We start from the raw sequence: 22620 nt of genomic DNA on the forward strand, positions 1-22620 counted from the left end.
ATCATTTCAGGAAGTGCTGATCAGATAGGTTTGCCTTCAAATGCAAATGACATCAAATTTCTCCTCATCTCATGTCACCTCTGCATAGGTTAGCACCCTCCAAGAGTTTGACAGTGAAGCTCTGAAGTGGGAGCCCCCCGCCTTCACACACATGGGGTCTCCTCTCACTCACTCCCCCTCAAGAACTTCCCTCAGACTTTTCCTTTCAGCTGGCTGGGAGCCAACCGATATTCTAGACTTTCTCCAGAATGGTCATGTTTGCTTTCCTTGGAACTTCCCAGGTTTGCTTCAGATGAGTACGCTCCGATTTTTCAGCTGCTCATTTGAATCAGCTGAAGTCACAGCTGCGACAGGGTGTCTGAGGAGGGGAATCTTTTGCCCTAAACTGAGATGGCCTTTAAGTTACCGTATTTTTCGCTCTATAGGACGCACTTTCCCCCCTCCAAAAATTAAGGGGAAATCTGTGTGCGTCCTATGGAGCGAATGCAGGCTCCTTGGCTTCAGCGATAGCAACGTGAAGCCTCCGAAGCGCAGAGGGAGCACTCCCTCCGCGCTCCGGAGGCTTCACGTTGCTTTCGCTGAAGCCTGGAGAGCAAGACTCTCCTGGCTTCAGCAGAGAGGGAGAGCTGCGCAGCACCCCTTCAGCCAAGCGGGAGGAGAAATGGAAGGGGCTCCGTTTCTCCTGCCGCTTCGCTGAAGGGGCACTGAGCAGAGAGGGGGAGATTATTTTTTTCTTGTTCTCCCCCTCTAAAACAAGGTGCGTCCTATGGTCGGGTGCGTCCTATAGAGCAAAAAATACAGTACTTTTTCTGCACACCTACTCAGCTTAGTTCCAGCCCTGAAGAAAGTCGAGTTGACCCTGATAAGTACCTCATGACTACGCACAACCTGGCAGGCGGAGCATATGGATATCCCTGACAGATTAATGATGCCAAACTACATTAGCCTATATCCTCCTTTGTATGTCTAAATTCTGTCCAGTAAGTCAATTCATTCATCAGATCTCGTAGGCCTGTTATTACTGTGTAACAATGCCTCAGATTTATGCTGGCAAAACTCGCCAAAGATAAACTAGGATAAAATTTGGCCTGCAGCATCTTGCCTTTTTAAATTACGCTGGAGACATGCTGCTGATAGGATCAAATAATTGCACTGCTTACTGTTCTGTTTGTTTAAATTTGGGAGTGACAGACTCGCAAGTGCAGTCAGGGCTCAAACCATGTAGCAAGGAGACATTTAGGGATGTGCGATGTGTGTCATGCAGAATGTTGACAAAAGCTGTGAGTCAATGCAAGATGCGGCTTCCGCAATGTTAGCCCTCTCCTTGGCTCCTGACCAGCACGTCTCGATTTCTGTTGACCAAATAATTACAAGGTGCAAAGGGCTGTGTATTTTGCCCTGATTACCAGCTTTCCCTGCTTGTTCAGCAGCCTCAGGCCTGCAAGGTCAATTGCAATCTGGTGATTTCTCCTGTGATATTTAGAACACGGGAAGCCAACTGACACTGAGTCAAGCCATTGGTCCATTTAGCTCAGTGTTGTCAACAGGACGCGGGTGGCGCTGTGGGTTAAACCACAGAGCCTAGGACTTGCCGATCAGTAGGTCGGCGGTCCGAATCCCTGCGACGGGGTGAGCTCCCATTGCTCGGTCCCGGTTTCTGCCAACCTAGCAGTTCGAAAGCACGTCAAAAGTGCAAGTAGATAAATAGGTACCGCTCCAGCGGGAAGGTAAACGGCATTTCCGTGTGCTGTACTGGTTCGCCAGAAGCGGCTTAGTCGTGCTGGCCACATGACCCAGAAGCTGTACGCAGGCTCCCTCGGCCAATAAAGTGAGATGAGCGCCGCAGCCCCAGAGTCGGCCACGACTGGACCTAATGGTCAGGGGTCCCTTTACCTTTACTGTCAACACGGACTGACAGTGGCTTTCTCATGTTTCAGACGCGGGAGGCCTTTCCCAACCCTGCCTGGAGATGTCAGGAATTGAACCTAGAACCAAGAAATCTCTTTATATTAAGGTCAATGACCAGTACTCAGAAAGAAACTTTGTAAAATATATGCCAAAGCAGAGAACCATAGCAATAAAATGTCTAATGACTGCCTCGTGCTATAGAACGCTAGGGATAGGAAGCAGAATGAGTCTTTGACGAGTTTTACATGCATTACAGCACATAAAGAAGGCTGATCGCAGAAGAATTGATGCCTTTGAATTATGGTGCTGGAGGAGACTCTTGAGAGTCCCATGGACTGCAAGAAGATCAGACCTATCCATTCTGAAGGAAATCAGCCCTGAGTGCTCACTGGAAGAACAGATCCTGAAGCTGAGGCTCCAATACTTTGGCCCCCTCATGAGAAGAGAAGACTCCCTGGAAAAGACCCTGATGTTGGGAAAGATGGAGGGCACAAGGAGAAGGGGGCGACAGAGGACGAGAGGGTTGGACAGTGTTCTCGAAGCTACTAGCATGAGTTTGACCAAACTGCGGGAGGCAGCGGAAGACAGGAGTGCCTGGCGTGCTCTGGTCCATGGGGTCACGAAGAGTCGGACACGACTAAACAACAACAACAACAACAACAACACAATATTCAACCACCCTAGAAGAGCTGGCTGAGTTCTGGTCTGAAAGGAACATGGAAGCATATAATGCATAAAATGCTGCAAATGGTTTGAAGTAATGTGTATGGTATTTTTTCAGATCTGCTTGATTGCTTCTTCTTTTTTTCTAAACAGGTGGATCAACTTCCCTGCACTGGGGACAGAAAGGTGCAGACTGACAGGAGCCAGGCCATCCGGGAGAGGCTGAGAGGGAAAGGACTTCCCACAGGTGAGTGTTTAGCAATGAAGGGAGTGTTAATGTTGGGGAAATGCAGAGTGCTTTTTAATCTGCCTTGCAGACAAGTACAACGAAGGAAACAGAGCTGCTCCTGGTGCTGTGACCAGCTTGACAGGTTTTTGCCCCTGAAAGCAGATTGCTCACATCACAGCTAGATGCCGCAGTTTAAGTGGCACACCGGTGATGTGGCAAAAATCTGAGCGCATGGTGGCAGCTTTGAGGGAAAACCTGAACGTGTATCCAAAGTACAAGGGGGGCGGGGATGGAGAAAGTTCTGTGGCGCAAGTGTAAATCCTTGCACTGATGTAACGAGCGCAATTGGATACTGCCCCATAGTTCTGGAGCTGTGGAGGAGCGATTGCATGGCTACTTCAATGCAAGACATGTTCACACATTTTTTTGGTCAGGGAAGCATCTTGAAGCCAAACTAGATGCAGTGCTAATGTCATGAGTGAAACTAGCATGTCTCGATTTTAAAGAGTAAAAAAGCTAATCAGGATAGGAGCTTCAGCGGAGAAGGTAGCTTTCCCCTCCACAATCCAATTAAGACTCCCCTGGAGCTAATAGCAGCTCAGAGTGGGGCGGGAGGGGGCTCGGCTGAATTGTGTTGTGAGAAGAAAGGTGGGGGAGGGGAATCTCCCCATGCACATGTGTGGACTCAGGCTCACACATACACAGTTGTGGTGGCTAATTTGTAATAGAGAAACACGTGCCACATCTAGTTTGATTCTCAGTTCAATAAGAGTCCTAGTACTTCACATGCTCCATACCAGGCATAGGCAAACTTTGGCTCCCCAGATGTTTTGGACTACAATTCCCATCATCCCTGACCCCTGGTCCTGTTAGCTAGGGATCATGGGAGTTGTAGGCCAAAACATCTGGAGGGCCGAAGTTTGCCTATGCCTGCTCCATACCATATCCTCAGATGGGGGAAAAATAAGACCTCTGGGTCTGTACCACATAGGCCACTCTACAGTTCTTTGGGAAGAGGAAGGCATAGAAATGTTATACATAAAAGAATAGATTAATCTGAATGCAGTTATCTCCCATAAATACACACTTCTCTCCTCCTTAATACACCTGCCGTGCTGCAGCCTGGAATAGACTCCCCCACTTCTTCTCATGATGGTGAACGTATGTAGAATCATGTGGGCGCCCCACACTTTAACCTGAGTCATGAGACTCTTAATCTCAGGTCCATGAGTCCGAGTCCTACACTGGGCAAAAAATTCCCACATTTCAGGGGAGTTGGGCTACAGTTCTATGATTCTGTGAGATTTGTCCCTAGCAAATAGCTCCTGGAAAGGCCTGAAAGCTCAAAGCTAGTCAGGATTAAACACAACCCACGTTTTGGCTTTCGAGTTTGTGAGACTCATAATTCAGTATCCTAGGAAGGCAGAATCTGATCCTCACTTTGCCCAGTCTGGCCTAGCATAAGCTAGGTCTTGTGAAGGCCCTATTTGGGGTGTGTGCCTATGTGTTTCCTTTTCTTCCCCCCTGAACTAAATCCACGTTGTTAATTCCCTCCTCTTACTTTATGTGCCATCTATCTTCAGTGTTTAACAAGTATTTCAGGGCACTTCTCCCCTGTGAAGATTGAGCAGCCAATAAAAAACAGGATCTATTTGGCTGTTCTGGTGGTGTAATGAGATGAATAGTGAGTGGTTTATATGCTAGCTGCAAATGTCTTAGACTGATACTCAGAATGAAAAAATATATACACCCCCCCACTTTTCTTCCAGAGTGAAGCGATGCTAAAATATTTATCTAATTCTTTATGGTGAATTCCTTAACAATGGGACCCATGTGTCTAAATAGCAGAATTTGTATCAGGGTGTCACTATTAAAGTAGAGCAATAGTTACAATTACTTTTAATAATGTACACAGAACTTAATAATTTAATTCCTCTGCTGTTTAGTGAAAATCTTATGAGGGACTCTATAAACAAGCCCCTTCAGAGTATAATCCCAAAAACTTGGCATCTTATTCGGGGGTGGGGGGAGTGTGGACCCACAAGGAATTGTGGAAAGGAAGGGATGAAAGTGGGGAAAGGTTATGTTCCAATTCCACTTTCCACTGTTTCTGCATGTCCCGTTCCCACCCTCCACCCCACATTCAACCAACCCCATTTAATCCTCCCTCTCCTGTATCTCTACTATGTGCCTGCTTAGCCTGTTTTGACAGTCCTGCCTTCTACCCTCCAAAACACCTATCCAGTCTCACCATCTCCCCTCCTTTTCTCTTGGAAGAAAAAGCAAAAGAGGGATGGAATATTTCAAAGGACACTAGAATGTGCAACTGATTACCTAAGTGAAACGAGGCTGGTACTATAGTGATGCCCTTTTGGCAGCATCCGAAAACCTTGTCTGTTTCAGCATACAGCACTCTCTTCCTTGTGGGCAGTAGGTGGAGTGGTGCTCTGAAGAGAGCAGCTGGAAAGACCTATGGACAACTAGATCTAGAAGAGAACTCCAGAAACTGAAGCCAAAACCAGAATTAAGAAGAGACTGGCTGACAGTATTAGAAGCAGCTGCTGTAATCTGCAGACTCAGAGCCTTGATGTTTTTTCTTAAGAGAATATCGTTAGCAGCTTATCATTGAGAGCAGTCAGGATAATGAGGGAAGCTGGATTCAAAACCACAACTGCGGTGAATGAGGAGTAAGGTTTTCCGCAGGGAGAGAAAGAGAGTAAATGTTAAAGACATTTGGCAGAAAATATAAATTAAGGGAAATTGGATGGTGATGATTAGGCATGGCAGAGAAGGTGGATCAAGAGAGCACTTTTGATAAGAAACCAGGAGTTGACAGACAAAACAATCTCATGTCAAGGAAGTAAAAAGTCCCAAGAGCATCAGAAGAGAGAGGGATTAGACTTGCTCAAGTGTAAATCCATTAACATCAGTGTGACTACTTTGAAACTGGTCTGAGGTTTAAGGCCATGGCTTGCTGGCAGTGCGATTGCATCAGCGATGGCAATTGATTGAGCATTATATAACTGCGTATGCTGTTGATGTATTTTATCTTTGACAGTTTGGGGATAGAGGCTATATTTATCTCTTGGACTGAATCTAGTCCCGTCCTTCTAATGCACCCTTTGACCTTTTTCTTTTTGTTTCCATGTGGAAACAAGATGTATTTTCCTGCTGCTCACAACACAAAACTTCCATCGAAGTTTCCATCTCTGTGAGCCATTGGCAATAATCAGGAGGCTGTCCCAGAATAAAGTTCAAGAATGTTTGGTGGTTTGTGGTAGTGCTTAACTGAATTTTTTTAAAAAACTGAATCTACCACTAACTGGTCTCTGTGGTCACTTTGTGAGGTACATGGGCAGGATTTTATAGGGAAGTTGCATTTTTTATTTCATGACAGGAAAAGACAATGAGCTAAAGTTGAAACAACCAAAGTTTCCCTGTATTGCCGTCAGGAATTTATTATGTCTATATGTGTCTTTGAGAAGCAACTGAAACTTAGGATTTCTCATGGGAGAAGCATACGGATTTCTCTGGCGGGGGGGGGGAATAAGAGATAAAAATACAGTTTTCGTTGTGGCATATTCGAGGCAATTTAGTTCTTTCTGAGAGAAGACACCTGTTTCTGCTATTCAGAATATGGCAACTAATCTTACCTTATATATGCAACCAAAGTGTCCATCATACTGCATGAACCCCTGTGGGGTACATTGCACCATAGTTGTGTTGTTGTTTTTTAAGCAGACATACATTTCATGCTAATACCTGTAGGATTCCTGGAGGTGGGTAGCTGGGTTGCTAAGTCCCAGTTTTAATGGCAGAGGACAGATTTACAGCACAGTTCTAACCACGTCTACTCTGATGTATAAGTCCTATTGAATTAAGTGGAGTTTACTCCCAGGTAAATGGATTTGGGATTGCAGCCCTTGACAGTGCCGTTAAGTGGAAGTCTTTGCCATTCACTCTTATAGAGAACTGTAGCTATCAAGGCAGAGGCTAACTTTTGCTCCCTGTTCACTACCACTCCATCGTCTTGAGAAAAATGGCAGATACAGTGGTACCTCGGGTTAAGAACTTAATTCGTTCTGGAGGTCTGTTCTTAACCTGAAACTATTCTTAACCTGAAGCACCACTTTAGCTAATGGGGCCTCCCACTGCCGCCACGTTGCCTCTGCACGATTTCTGTTCTCATCCTGAAGCAAAGTTCTTAACCTGAGGTACTATTTCTGGGTTAGCAGAGTCTGTAAGCTGAAGCGTCTGTAACCCAAGTCTACCACTGTATGTCCATGAAGCTATGTTTTAAGTCTACTTCTGCAGTAAATAAATGCAAAATATAATATTGCCATTTCTTTCCGTTGAATTCATACATATATGAAGCTGTCACACTTGCCTTGTAAAGAAAACCTTTCGTTGTTACTCTGTCCAACCTTTCAAAAACCAATTAAAGCATCGTTGTTTGTTGAAAAGCGGAAAAAGCTGTACATATCCAAGATGGATTCTTCTTGTTCCAGGAAGAAGCTTAGTGGCTGATGGCCCAGAAGTCCTCCCAGCTCCGTTCTTTGAACAGACCATGCTTAGCAAAAGGCTTAGTAAGTCCATGGGGTTCTTGTCTCTCAGAGGTCTGCAAGGCGAGGAAGACTTTTGCCAGGGCGCTTCCTCCGATTACAATTCTGGCCGTGAAGATGACATGGATGCTGGCTGCCCTTACCGGTGTAGGGCTAGTGACTTGGAAAGGAAAGCAGATGCTGGCCCCAAGCGGAAAGTCTGGGCTTCCTCCTCAGATCTGCTCTGCTCAGCTGAGAAAGTTGCCCAGAAAGACCAAGTTGGGGATTCCCGCAAACACTATCATCATGCAGGGACAATCCCAGTACGGACTTCGGCAGCTACGAGAAACAAGGAGGGCAGATACTCCGACGGGAGCATAGCCCTCGATATATTTGGCCCTCAAAAACTAGATCAGGGGCGCTATGTGCCAGAGACGTCGACATCAGCAGCCTTATCAAGTGCCTTTGACAGGATCAAAGAGAGGCAGAAGAAGTTGCAGTTGCTGAGAGGAGCCATGAATGTTGAAGGTCAGTGAATTTTGTGCCATACACATTTGAAGCTCCACCCACACATTTGAAGCAGTCTCAAGCCGCTTTAAGCAATCATGGCTTCCCCCAAAGAACCTTTGGGGATGTAGTTTGTTGGGGGTGCTGAGTGTTAGGAGATCCTTATTCCCACCCCAGAGCTATAATTCTCAGAGGTTCCTTGGGAAGAATGATTGATTTGATAAACTGTTCCTGGGAACTGTAGTCTGTTAAAGGTTCTGAGGGTTGTTAGGATTCTTTGGGGGAAGCTATAAGTCTTCAAAGTTGGTATACAAGTGTTTTAAATGTGTTGATGTAGTTGTCACCTTAAACATGGAGTCTTTCCCTCTGTAGTTTGTGTTCACATTTGCTTCCTTGTTAGTGCAGACCAGAGGAAGAGAGACATTTTCCATTTCTGTGTGTACTCGAGCCGTCTTCTTCAAACTTGGAACCCCAGATGATGTTGGACTACTCTAATCATCTGGAACCATTGGCTGGGAATGTTGTCATCTAACAATCCCTGGGGACCCAAGGTTGAAGAACACTGCACATTTTAGGCTTCAGATTATGAGGCAATTTTGGCAGCTTAAGTTTTGTGTGCGGAAATGCCATAAGTCCCTGATTCAAATCTCAACCAAGTCTTTAGCTCTTATGGGGACCTTAGGGAAGCCACAGTTACCAATCTCCCACCTGCACTATGGAGATAGACCACTGGTCGTTTTAAGACTTGCTGAAATAATCTGTGTTCAGTTATTTGAAAGAAGTGGTGTGTTAACACATAAGTATGAGTCCATCTTAGGCTTATTCCTGCCAGTCCAAGATGACCTCTTTCCCTTCTCCCATTATTCTTGTGCCCGTACTGTTTGTGGAGCGAAAAATGCAACCTTTTCCTGTATTTCAGCTTCAATGAAATGTGTGATTGTTGTGCACACAGGCAACTCCCGATTTGCACAGGGGTTGTGTTCCGTGCCATTGTGTGCAGCCGAAATACCCCGTTCCACCCTACCCTTTGAGTGACGTCTCTTATGACGTTTCCAGGTCACTTCCAGTTTGGCTTCGTGCACGCGTGTGTGATTGTGCACATATCAGTCACACGAAAAGCGTGTTGCCTGTAGTACCATACTTGCAAAGGGAAAATCGAGAGGGGAAGAGTATTATCATTCCTACTAACCAGAGTGTTTGAAATACCGAAAGCACATGGTCACATCTGTTTCCCCGAAACGCTCCCAGAATTATCCTGCAGAATTATCCACCCTTCATCAAGGCAAGGGAACATCCAGTCAGGGGGAGATGGCCAAGGAGGAGCCTGAAGCAAAACCAGATGGCCAGATAGGGTAGGGAGACCTGAAGGCTGAATTCAACCTGTGAACTGGAGGTTTCTCACACCTGAGAAAAAATAAGAGTTTATAATCTAAGAGACTTAGGATACAAAAGGAAGAAAGAGTATGCATGTTCAAGTGCAACACTTTTGTTCTTTTACACAATGGGTGTTTCATAACAAACAGGTAGAATGACCTCTTTATTAATGTTTTGGAAGGGGAGGAGCCGAGATGGCAATTGGTCATATAATAACTACCCCACAGGATACTGCTTCCGTTCTGAAATATTAAAATTAACGATCAGCTGTCACACACACAGCCCGCCGATAATGTTAGAATCTTAGTACATTCTATGGAGGCAAGCTTATGATTTGAGAAGCTTCTTCCTTCTTATCAACACCCTCAACAGTTTGTGCGAATTTAGCTTGTTTCCTTTCCAGGAAATTTAGAATTGCAAAATTTGCCTATAGAAACTGGGCGAAGTTGCATAGGATAATTTATCTTGCAAAACTTTCGGTTTTGATTAGAAAATTTCCTGTTCTCCTAGAGAGCGATCCGTTTGAGCATGTTTCTTGTACTCTTGTTTGGTAAACAAAGCTAAAAGCTTTGAAGCTTGCCAGCCCTGCTTAATATTTGTTTGCGGCTGGCGCACATTCATTTTTAGCTAATGAACTTACAAAATGGAAAATTTTCCACAGAAAAATAAAGCGCTGGCAAAATTTCCTCTGTGCCCTCCCTCCCCCTGCCCCAATCACTGCCACTTTGTGTTTATGATATATTTTCTAAGCCTGACAATATGATAATCAGATAACATCAGTTATGTATAAACAACCCCACCCCCATAGGCTGGATTTCACCAGCCTTATTGTAAAGTAAATAGATTTGTTTTGCTACTCTCTCGAAGCCTGGTGATGGTTGCTCAGCATAATGCGCCAATTGCCCTTGTTCAGGGTCATTCTGTCCCATAGTCTGTGCAATAAGAGCTTTATATTAAAAGAGCAGGCTTTACTTGCTTCCTCTGCGCCACGAGAGCGGTTTATGCCTTCTTGGCAAACTAACGGCCCTTCTAGACATCCTTTTTATTGTACTCATGATGCTATCAAATGAGATTCTGCTTTCATCATGTTTGGGCTGCAAATGTTTTAGGGTGGTCACGCTGCTTCATTTTCAATCAGTGCATATCCCATAACTTTCTGCTGAAATTCCATAACTTCTCATGTTTAAGATGTGTGTGTAGAGGCGGCAGCCATTTTGTTTGGGGGTGAAGAGGGTATGTGTGTGCCCCATTCTAACCCACCTCACCCCACCCCACCCCTTCCTCCCTTGTTCTGCCTTCTTCCGGGTCCAAAAGGACCTGCATGTCAGCGATCATGCGTCAATTGGACGTGCCTAAAATGGTCCCGCCCTATATATGTGTGTGTGTGTGTGTTCCACTTTTGTTGCTCTACAAGGGTCAGCAATCTTTTTCAGCTGTGGGCCAGTCCACTGTCCCTCAGACCTTGTCTGGACTATATTTTGAAGGGGGGAAAAATGAACAAATTCTTATGCCCCACAAATAACCCTGAGATGCATTTTAAATAAAAGCACACATTATACTCATGTAAAAACACCAGGCAGGGCGCACAAATAACCCAGAGATGCATTTTAAATAAAAGGACACATTCTACTCATGTAAAAACATGCTGATTCCTGGACCGTCCGCAGGCTGGATTTAGAAGGCGATTGGGCCAGATCCGGCCCACAGGCATTGATTTGCCTACTCATGCTCTATAGCCCTTCCAGACAGCACCAGCATTGGGGAAGCATCACAGAACAACTAATAAAGCAGAATAGGTCCACCACAAATGCACTATTACTGTGTCAAGAACGCATAGCAGAATACACCCACGGGAAAACACCAGTTGGGGAATGGGGTAGACCAATGATTCTTAGCATCTGGAATTTGTCAGTATAGCATGTTTGAAATCGGATGCCATTCTAGCGTATTTTCTCCTCAGTCTTTCATGTAATGTTTTGTGATGCTCGCTCACCACCTAAAATTGCATTTTCTTCAAGTAAAAGTTGCACATGTAGTTAGGCTTGTGGTGTTGCAGTGAGGGTATCTATAGAACAGGGGCACATGTTTCAACTATTACTGCTTGAGCTGTAGCTGTGTTATTTCCTGCGTAAAATAGAGTGATTACCATTTATCCCAATAAGTTTCTGTTCTGTGTCGTTTTGAAGGGGGAATGCTTGGCTCCATGAGTTTAACATGGGTTTTTCATGCATGAGCAAGTATGGCACAGTATGCAACAGTTACTGGTTAAGAGACACACAATCCCTGTCCTTTAAATACAGTCATAAATCCAGCAGTGGTCCAAGCATATTTTTTTCTGGTTAGTGTGGTCTTTTGAACTGGGTTAATCGTATTTTGCTGACTGTGGAAGTTGGCGACAGACTACTGTTGTTTCAGGGACAGAATGGGTTTGATAGAACATGAGGGGATTGGCTTTCAGGAGAAGCCACTCCTAGCTCCAAATATTAGGATTTCTAAATGATACTAGCCAGGAACCTCAATGTTATATTGTTGTTTTTTAAAAGCTTTAGCTAATGTCATTATATATTTTGACCAACATTGGCGGGAGGTGGGGGGAGAAGGGAAGATAACTGATCTTTTTAATCATCTCCTTTAAAAAAAAAAAAAAATCTAGAACAGTAGGGTAGCCAATATGTCTCTCTCCAGATGTTGTTGTACTCCACTTCTCATCAGGCCCAGTCATCTACTTGTTCCCAATCTTAATTTAGATCCAAAATGCCTACCACAGATTATTTAAAAAGGTGGGGTGGGGTGGGAAACCTCAAACATTTATTAACAAAAGTATTAATAATAAATATACAGATACGAACAACTGTTTCACAAAAACATTTACCGTATTTTTCGCCCCATAGGATGCACCGGCCCATAGGACGCACCAAGTTTTTTGGGGGGGAAATAAAGAGAAAAAAAATTATTTCCCCCCCAGGCGCTTGCGGGGCAGGCAGCAGGGAGAAGCGCTCTTCTCCCTGCCACCCGCCTGGAGACCAGGTCCGGGGACAACGGGAAGACAAGCTGCGCCTCCCAGCTGTCCCCGGAGCTTGCGGGGCAGGCAGCGGGGAGAAGCGCTCTTCTCCCCGCCGCCCGCCTGCAGACCAGGTCCGGGGACAGCGGGAATACGCGGTGCGCCTTCCAGCTGTCCCTGGAGCTTGCGGGGCAGGCAGTGGGGAGAAGCACGCGTCTCCCCGCCGTCAGCCTCCAAACCACATCGGGAGACAGCGGGATGGCGGCGTTCCGCCTCCCCGCTGTCCCCCGACCTTGTGGGGCTGGCGCTGCGGCTCTCCTGAAGCCTGGAGAGCGAGAGGGGTCAGTGCGCACCGATGCCTCTCGCTCTCCAGGCTTCAGCGAAAGCCTGCATTCGCCCCATAGGATGCACACACATTTCCCCTTCATTTTTGGAGGGGGAAAAGTGCGTCCTATAGGGCGAAAAATACGGTGCCTTGTTTTGTTTCTGTATTTATGGCGTTTGTATTCCAACCCCATAACATAAAATTATTCTAGCAGTTAAAAATAAAGAAGCAAAGAAGCAAACAAAATCCAAAATAAACCATGAAACCATAAAACATGGGGGAGGGTGGAGGAAACCAGCATAAATGCAACAAAGCAGAACTTGTGGCATCTCAAAAACTAAAAACAGGTTTTAGAGAACTGAGGCACAGATTGCTTTCGTTATTTAACAGACTTGGCTTATTCCCATTTTTAAAGAACAATTCCCTCCCGCCCCTTTGGTATTGCTTGTTTTAATTATCTTCTTTCCTTATACACATACACACACACACACACTTGCAGTACTGGTGATTTGTATAACACCATGTTTTTGAGAACTTCTGCACAGATCATTTGAACCTTATTAAACATAAAGGTAAAGGTACCCCTGCCCGTACGGGCCAGTCTTGACAGACTCTGGGGTTGTGCGCCCATCTCACTTAAGAGGCCAGGGGCCAGCGCTGTCCTGAGACACTTCCGGGTCACGTGGCCAGTGTGACATCGCTGCTCTGGCGAGCCAGAGCCGCACACGGAAACGCCGTTTACCTTCCCGCTGGTAAGCGGTCCCTATTTATCTACTTGCACCCGGAGGTGCTTTCGAACTGCTAGGTTGGCAGGCGCTGGGACCGAGCAGCGGGAGCGCACCCCGCCGCAGGGATTCGAACCGCCGACCTTTCGATTGGCAAGTCCTAGGCACTGAGGCTTTAACCCACAGCGCCACCTGCGTCCCACTTATTAAACATAGCCCTTGTTATTTTTGCTCTTGGTGTTTGGTGGCACTGAGCTCTTGTCCATATTACGACTTTGGAGCTTACATCCATTGCCTTCAATAAGTGATGTGTTCTGTTAGTTTTGAGCCGAGGTTGTTACTTTCTGGGAGCACGTGCTTTCCTGATAATGACAACCAGGCAGAGCAAGTGCAAATTCAATATAGATTGGCACACACATTGATTTTCCAGCCGCATTACTTAGTCCATGTCAGTCCTGGCTGGCTAACAACACTCTGTAATTCACAGATTCAGTGAGCATTTGCTAGTTTTAACTTGATCCTAAGAAATTCTAATTCAAGGTAGATCCATAGCAGCTGAGGAAAGGTTGAGATGTCCTACATGTTACTAAGCTCCACCCTAGATGCAATAATAAAGGATAAACGTAGCAACAGAAGGGAGATATCAGTGTACACTCTGTTGTGTTTGATATAATGATTGGTGTTGTTCATTCTTTGTTGCCATACTACAAGCTTATTTCTACAACAGAAAAAAGTGTAAACCTATACGCCATTGTCAAGGTTTACTTGATCATAAAAGAGTCCTACTGGATCAGGTCCACATGCTGTTTCCTATAATGGGCGCCCAAAGGTGCTCACGAGAAGGCCATTAGAACAATAGACCTATCTTAATTTGATTTGTTTTACTAGACCTTTTTACAGAAGGTCACTGAGAGTAAGTTTTCGATATTTACTGAAACAACACCTTATCTGTATTCTGTTAATAATCGTCGTTGACTGCTTGATGGATATAGCAAATGGTTTCCTCTGAGTTCATGTCTCATCTTCTTCAGTCAATACATCAATTATAATTAATGACATTTGGGGCCTGCGCTGATGCTAACCATAGCAGAGCAATTTGGGAGCAGGTTAAAGGAGTTCATTCTTCCTCCCCCCTCCCAGGCTCCACCCCTCTCAAGTTTCATTATGGTTCTACAACAGGGGTAGGCAACCTAACGCCCATGGGCCACAAGCGGCCCATGGGGGCCATTTAACCGGCCCACGAGCCGCCCGCTTGGTGAATCCCTGCGTACTGCACTAAACCGGTGCAGCACGGCTCAGGGACCTGCTTCCGCAGTGCTGGAATTCACGTCTGCGCATGCTCAGATGCCAAAAATCGCATCGCGCAGATTCCGGAAATCATGCCTGCACAGACGCCGGAAATTGCTGGAGTGAACTGGCCCAGGCGACGTAAACCTTGCCGACCCCTATTCTGCAACATGTCTGATTGCTGCTAACTACTTTAAAGGGAATTCCCAAATTCTAGTACACGTACCATGTTTTTAAACTTAGTTTCTGAACTGGGGGAGCCTTAACCATGGCCAGAAGAAATCCCATATCTTGAACAGGGGAGATTTAAACAGAAGATTTGAGCATCAACCAGTGACAGCTTCTTTTTCATTGCGTTAGATCTGCACTAGCCCTTTGAGAAAGTGAGGGTGGTGGAGAGAGACTATCAGAACCAGAACAGAGTAAACAATCCTGTTTACTCTGTATTGGTAAATGGGCCGAGAGGACTGCAGAATTAAGATAATGTTTTGCAGAAACATTTGTGCCTCGACAATTTTCTGTGGCAACAAGTTCCAGAACAGCACATCGATGGCCAGCACTTCCCCCCACATCTTATAAAGCATGTGCAATGGTCATGTGATGTATAATGGGTGCCATATCCCTGCTGACTGTTAATACCCTTCTGTGTTTCTTCAAAAAATCTTTCAGAGCATGTCCAGAGATACAAATCGTACCACAGTGACATATACAGCACAGAAAGTGAGACCCCGTCGTTCATTTCTTCAGAGGCAGATTTCAGGCAAGGTAAGAGCTATATGAAGGGACGCAGGTGGCGCTGTGGGTTAAACCACAGAGCCTAGGGCTTGCTGATCAGTAGGTCAGCGGTTCAAATCCCTACAACGGGGTGAGCTCCCATTGCTCGGTCCCTGCTCCTGCCAACCTAACAGTTCGAAAGCACGTCAACGTGCAAGTAGATAAATAGGTACCGCTCCAGCGGGAAGGTAAACGGCATTTCCATGTGCTGCTCTGGTTCGCCAGAAGCGGCTTAGTCATGCTGGCCACGTGACCCGGAAGCTGTACGCCGGCTCCCTCGGCCAGTAAAGCGAGATGAGCACCGCAACCCCAGTGTCGGCCACGACTGGACCTAATGGTGAGGGGTCCCTTTACCTTTACCTTAAGAGCTATATGAATGCCAAAAAATGGCGTGTGGTTGTGTTTTTTCTACACCACAGGTCTTCAACTAATGGGCTGTGACTTAAGCAAAAGCATCACTGCTTTTATCACCAAAGGTGTCAACATCATATTTAGTGTTGAAGCTCCTCCCACCTCATTGCAAACCATTGATTTAATACTATTGTCTACTCCTTCCACATCATTGGTTATGGGAAAAGTACTAGGTAGGCTATATGTGGAAATAAACAACAGAAAAAGAGAGAGAAGAGACAAGAAGGGCCTCCCTCAGACAACTTGTTTATTAAGCATTCATTCTGATTTGCTTGCCCACAGTTGAGGTTTTACAATGTCTGCTCTTTGTTGAGAATTTCTGATTCGATGTGAAGAAGTTAAATGGCAATGTGCTTTCCTCCTGATTTTTTTGCGCAGAGGTTATACATCTTCCCATCAGTTGATCGTCATGCCACCCTTTTTAGTGAATCACTTCCTGAACCGCAAAAAAAATATGGAGGGATATTTGTTGCAACAGAGTACTTTAATCTACAATGCAAACTGGCTTTATTCCAGTTCAGCTGTCAAGGTTTTCTGTTAATTGTAGCTTGGTGGCATGGAACTACCTGCTAAGGTCCTGTAGTTCCCAAAGCCCAAAGGTAACCACATGGTAACCACAGAGTAATGGACAATCTCTTAAAAATATGACCGATGCCAGTTTCCAATGTTACCATGCCTCTGTAGATGTAACATGGATGTACTACTGCTTTGAAAATTGGACACCTTCATCCAGTGAAATTTTTGATGCTGCAGTAAGATTTCCTGAACAAGCTTTGAGACATTTTTTTTTGTCTTGTTTCTTTTTCATATGCCAGTGAGAAGGTTTGAAGCATTGAGAGATGACTCCAGTGGCCCTTCCCCAGGAGCAGATGATCTTTCTTCAACAGGTCGAATACATGGACAAAGGCTGAGGTAAAAAAAAGCATGAGAGTCTAAGAGTCTGCTGGATCAGGCAATGGCCCATGTAGTCAGCCATTTTGTTCTCACGGTGGCCGAGCAGATGCTTGTGGTAAGTCCAGGAGCAGGAGGTAAGCACAATATCACCTTCCCTACTGCTGACTCTTAGCAGCTGGCATTTAGAGGCATATACTTCCTTCAGTTGCCGATCAGAAGGTTGGCGGTTCGAATCCCCGCAACGGGGTGAGCTCCCATTGTTCGGTCCCTGCTCCTGCCAACCTAGCAGTTCAAAAGCACGTCAAAGTGGAAGTAGATAAATAGGTACCGCTCCGGCCGGAAGGTAAACGGCGTTTTCGTGCGCTGCTCTGGTTCACCAGAAGTGGCTTAGTCATGCTGGCCACATGACCTGGAAGCTGTCTGCCAACAAACGCCGACTCCCTCGGCCTATAGAGCAAGATGAGCGCCGCAACCCCAGAGTCGTCCATGACTGGACTGAATGGCCAGGGGTCCCTTTACCTTTACCTTACTTACTTCCTTCAGTGGTGAAGGTAGAACATAGTCATCGTGCTTAGTAGCCATCAATAGCCTTATTCTCCGTGAATTTTCGTAATCCTCTTTTGAAGCCATCCGAGCCACATGTCACAGGATCATGTGGGAGCGAATGCCATAGTTTAAATATGCGTTGTCTGAAGAAGTGCTTCACTGTGAGAAGAATGGAGGAATCGTAGTTTCAACAAAAACCATACAGAATCTCCAGGCCTAGTTCAGAAGTAAGCACAGATAGTTTGGCCATGAGTAAGCAGTCACCTTTCTGCCCACACCCTCCTCTCATGCACCCGGTTGTAGAGGGAAATTCCTGGTTTCTTAGTCTCCTGGTGTCATTCTGGTTTTGTAGGGAGAGTGGATGGATTTCCAATTCAGGTGAATTTCACATAGCTTCATTTGTAAGTCTGTTCCATCCCATTTCTGCATTAATACGTGGGTTTTTTTAAAAAAATAAAAATACAATGGTATGAAAAGGAGTACTTTTTGTCACTGTATGTTTTTCTAAAACTTACATTTTGGTACTTTTTTGACGTGAAAACTCTTATTGCAAAATTCAGAGAAGTGCGGAATCCAAGCAGTAATCCCAAGAGGTGCAGATTAGGGTTGGCTCACTTAAAAGTGCAGGCCAAACTAAATTCTCTCCCATCCTTCATGACAGGGCCTTGAACCTCACTTTTCTAGTTTGTTTATCATGGGTTACTGTGATTTAAGAGATCATGGAGTCTCTACCAAAGTCAACCATGTGAGGAGGAGGTAGCTGCAGAGTGTAGTTCAGAAGCTCATCGGCCTTTCAAACTCAAACCATGGTTTATTGAGTGACCTCATTACATCTGGACTACTGGGTGGCAGTCAACTAAGTTTCATTCAGCATAGATCCATTAAATTAATAAACACGGCGACATTAGGTCCATGAATTACAGCGTGTTTACTCTGATTAAAATTTAATTGAGCACCATCCAGTTTGTCTTAGTGAATTTGAGATTAGTGACTTTCTTCCCTTGCAAAATGGTTTACAGTCTGATATCCCACCTTTGCCCAAACTTGGAACAGTTCAAGGTTTCATCTGTTTGAGGTAAATTTTGAGGCAGAATTATTTCTGACTAATTCTCCAAGAAAACGTGTGGGCGTACATGAACTTTTCTGCAACTGTTTAAATAAAAAAAAATGGGGGGGGGTTTAAGAAACTTATAGTCCCACTTACAGGAAAGAAATATGTGTCTGAAAATTTGTGAGCATGTAGGTGTCGCCTTCGGTCACCTGCCAGAAATGTCAGAGGATGTGTAGGTTTGGAGACACTGAAGCAAATGACCGAAGGTCATCACCTGAATACACAAGGCTGCCATATACCAAGTCAGACCATTGGTCCATCTAGCTTAGTATTGTTCACAGCAGGGATATCCAACCTGGTGCCCCTCAAATACTGGCAGGAGCAATACTTTCAATTGGCAATACAGGCTGGGGTTTTGACAGGTTGGAGATGATGGGGCCTTCTGCATGCAGTGATCCTTTCCACTGCTTCATAGTGAAATCGGTCTCACTTGAAATCCCTGTCAGTCCAATCCATGTAGATGTCAGGAACCAGTCTTGCACTTGAGTCTTGAATTGGAAACTGGAGGGAGCCAAACTCTAGTGGCGGTAAAATCTTGGCATGTGTGCATGCCATATATATATATATATATATATGAATGAATCGAAACATTTCACAAATACAATGGTACCTCTGGTTGCGAACGGGATCTCTTCCGGAGGCCCGTTCGCAACCTGAAAAGAACGTGACCCGCTGCTTCTGCGCATGCGCATGACGTCATTTTGCGTGTGTGCGTATTTGCGAGCGGCGAAACCCAGAAGTAACCCATTCTGGTACTTCCGAGTCGCCGTGGGATGCAACCTGAAAACACTCAACCTGAAGCAAACGTAACATGAGGTATGACTGTAGCTGGTTCAATCCATGCCCCTCTTCACTTATTGGAGCTCAGTTTATTAATGTGCTCATTTAAGAGGTACTTGCTGTTGAGTATCATGCCTTGCACTGTTTGGGGCCAATATGCCAAGGGACATGTTTCCTTGGGATTCAACAAGTGAGCTTCTGTTCTGTCTCTGGTGAGTGACTGTGCTCAAGAAGAAGCACAGCTATGAATCCTTTTGAAGAGTGCAGTGGTTTCCTGTCCCTCTAATAAATTGATTTGGAAGGAGGTACAGAGGCAGGTAGGGACATGGGTGGCGCTGTGGGTTAAACCACAGAGCCTAGGACTTGCCAATCGGAAGGTCGGTGGTTCGAATCCCCGTAATGGGGTGAGCTCCCGTTGCTCGGTCCCTGCTCCTGCCAACCTAGCAGTTCGAGAGCACATCAAAGTGCAAGTAGATAAAAAGGTACCGCTCCAGCAGGAAGGTAAACGGCGTTTCCGTGCACTGCTCTGATTCGCCAGAAGCGGCTTACGTCATGTTGGCCACAAGACCCGGAAGCTGTACGCCGGCTCCCTCGGCCAATAAAGTGAGATAAGCGTCGCAACCCCAGAGTCTGTCACAACTGGACCTAATGGTCAGGGGTCCCTTTACCTTTTATCTTTGAAGGGAAGTATATCCGGTGGGAAGGTAAACGGTGTTTCCATGTGCTGCTCTGGTTCATCAGAAGCGCCTTAGTCATGCTGGCCACAAGACCCGGAAGCTGTCTGTGGACAAACGCCAGCTCCCTCGGCCAATAAAGCGAGATGAGCGCCACAACCCCAGAGTCGGCCACGACTGGACCTAATGGTCGGGTCCCTTTACCTTTACCTTACAGAGGCAGGTGGTGACTGATGAAGCTATGTGAAACTATAAGAACTGCAGCTGGGACATAAATGATCGTTGGGGGCAAGGAGGACCACATTGTTGTCAATTTCAGTGCAGCGGGCATGGACATGGGCATTCCCTTAAGGATGGTAGAGAGTGTCAAAACATGTTTTCTGATTCCTCCAGCATTGTGATCAGTTTTCAGAGGAGAAACCATTTTAACATATTTATAATAATCTACCTGTTGAAATTTCAATACCAACAAAAACCGCATTTAAGTGAAGCTGTAATGCTTTTTCTTTTTAAACCAAGCTGCTACACCCTATTTTGTTGTAAAACAGCCCCACCCTTCTTTATCCACCCACAGGAAAGAGTCCTGTTGACTGCAACCTTTCCTCCAGTTCTTAATCATTTCTTTGCCGTTCAAGATCAGGATGACTACAACCGATGGCTTCTTCTGCCTTTTTTTAATGCCTTTGAGCATCTGCAATGATTCCCCCCACCCTCTTCCAGTTACAACCCTTTGAAGATATTATCACTGTGCCTGGATTAGCTGCACCCCCTTATCTTAGTATATTTTTGAGGGAGTTCTTCGAACTGGAAGAAGTCTAGTTATAAGGCAGAGAAAATGAACAGAAACATTTGATACTTAAGCCAGTGTTTTTACTGCTGTCAGTCTAAAAAATGTTTTGGGTTGTGTCTCTCTTCTTAGCGTTGGTCTGTTATGGGGCCAACCAGTGAGGGAAAGAAATAATGGATTCAGCACATAGTAACTGTGTGGTTTGAGAGCTTCTGCTCAGAATATGCCTGTTCCACAAGCAGCAGGGCTGTTTTCAGCTTTGGTGGTTCCCTATGATAACAGTGCTGTGGTGGGAGATGCTGGACCTATGAAACTTCTGTCTTCTTCAGTGCTCTTAAAGGGGGGGGGCAGAAGCATTCTTCCTCAGCCCCCTTGTGGGATATGGTCACTTCAGTTTTATTATGATTGGTTGAATTTTAATTTTCTCCTTAACTGTGCGCTTCACTTCTTCCTTGACCCTGGCTTCCCTCCCTTCATCCTAATGTGCAGCAGTGCCTCTGCAAGTTCATCAGGCGAGAGGCGTTGCTGCAGCTCTTACCTTCACCACAATCCCATTTTCCAGTTGACTGGTAATCCTACCAGCACTAAGTTAATAAGTAATTCCTATGGTCTGACTTCGGAAGCTAAGCCAAAAAGTTCAGAGGTAGCATTATAAATTTAGGTCTGACCTTGAGGCCATAGATGGTATTGTTATGGAAGAAAGTTGAAAGCGGGGGGTTCTTTACAGTGGGTGTTTTGTTCTTTATACTGAGAGACTGCTTCATGTGTTATGAGATTCCTACACAGAAGGTATCTTGGTGTAATAATTTATATGCTGACTGGGTGTAGTCCTCTTTGATGATTTTATGCACTGACATAGTGGTTAGCATGTTGGGCAAGAACCTATGAGAGACTAAGATTTTAATCCCTGCTCAGCTGCGAAACTCACTGGGTGACTTGGGCCAGCCACCATCTCTCGGACTAGCCTACCTCACAGGGTTGTTGTGAGGATAAAATGGGGAGGAAAAGAACCATGTACACCACCTTGAGCTCCTTGGAACAAACAAACAAGTTATTGACAAATGTGTCAGGAGCCACAGTTGGTCACGTATGTCGTAGTTACTAAGGGTGGACGGATCAGTCCATTTCTAGTCCATTTGAATTTTGCATGCGTCTGTTTACAAATTCATCTCTCTGTGTTTGTGCGTGCATATGTGTGTTTTCCTGTATGAAAATCTATACGAAAGTTCTTGTTTAAATATGTACTTCTCTATGTATTTATGATAAATATGTACATAAGATAAATACCTATTGTGGATTCACAATTAAGTACAGCATTCATTTTATCTCTGTGTTTAAAAACATATACAGTGGTACCTCGGTTTACATATGCTTCAGGTTACATACGCTTCAGGTTACAGAATCCGCTAACCCAGAAATAGTACCTCAGGTTAAGAACTTTGCTTCAGGATGAGAACAGAAATCAGGCTCCGGTGGCGCAGCAGCAGCGGGAGGCCCCATTAGCTAAAGTGGTGCTTCAGGTTAAGGATAGTTTCAGGTTAAGACCGGACCTCCGGAACGAATTAAGTTCTTAATCCGAGATACCACTGTACATTTCTAAACATTTTATCCTAAAATGTGCATTTTTAAAAACGCATCTTTGGTGCTGAATTTTAGAAGATTCAGGGCAAACAAAGTGAAGCATTTCTTCAAACAGCGCATCATTAAACTATGGGATTTGCTCCTGCAAAAAATCATGGTGGCCACCAACTTGGATGGCTTTCAAAGAGCATTAGACAAATTCATGGAGGATAAAACTTATCAGTGGCTACCAGCCCTCATGGCTGTGTCCTGCCTCCAGTAATGGAGCCGATATGCCTCTGAATGCCTGTTGTTAGGAATCACAAGTAGGGAGAGTGCTGTTGCTTTCAGGTCCTATGTACAGGCTTCCCATGGGCTTCTTGGTTGGCCACTGGGAGGCCAGGATGCTGGGCCAAATGAGCCTTTGGCCTGATCAAGCTGTTCTTATGTTCCCAACATGCCTAATGAGTGTGTTTCTTCGTGGCCAATCAACTTTCCTTCCCCCACTTCTTCTTCCTCATCA

At 45.2% G+C, this 22620-nt stretch overlaps 1 protein-coding gene across 1 annotated transcript in view; it reads left to right on the top strand.

Annotated features, from left to right (window-relative positions):
• PTPN13 (protein tyrosine phosphatase non-receptor type 13) overlaps positions 1-22620 on the top strand; it is a 174659-nt gene that overhangs the window by 83565 nt on the left and 68474 nt on the right. The window contains exons 6-9 of the mRNA XM_079991282.1: positions 2725-2818; positions 7309-7869; positions 15230-15325; positions 16561-16657. Coding sequence (XP_079847408.1) covers positions 2725-2818; positions 7309-7869; positions 15230-15325; positions 16561-16657 — 848 coding nt within the window. The remainder of the gene's footprint in view (positions 1-2724; positions 2819-7308; positions 7870-15229; positions 15326-16560; positions 16658-22620) is intronic.

The sequence above is a fragment of the Podarcis cretensis genome (genome assembly GCF_951804945.1).
Source record: "Podarcis cretensis genome assembly, chromosome: 9".
NCBI classification, from domain to species: Eukaryota; Metazoa; Chordata; class Lepidosauria; order Squamata; family Lacertidae; genus Podarcis; species Podarcis cretensis.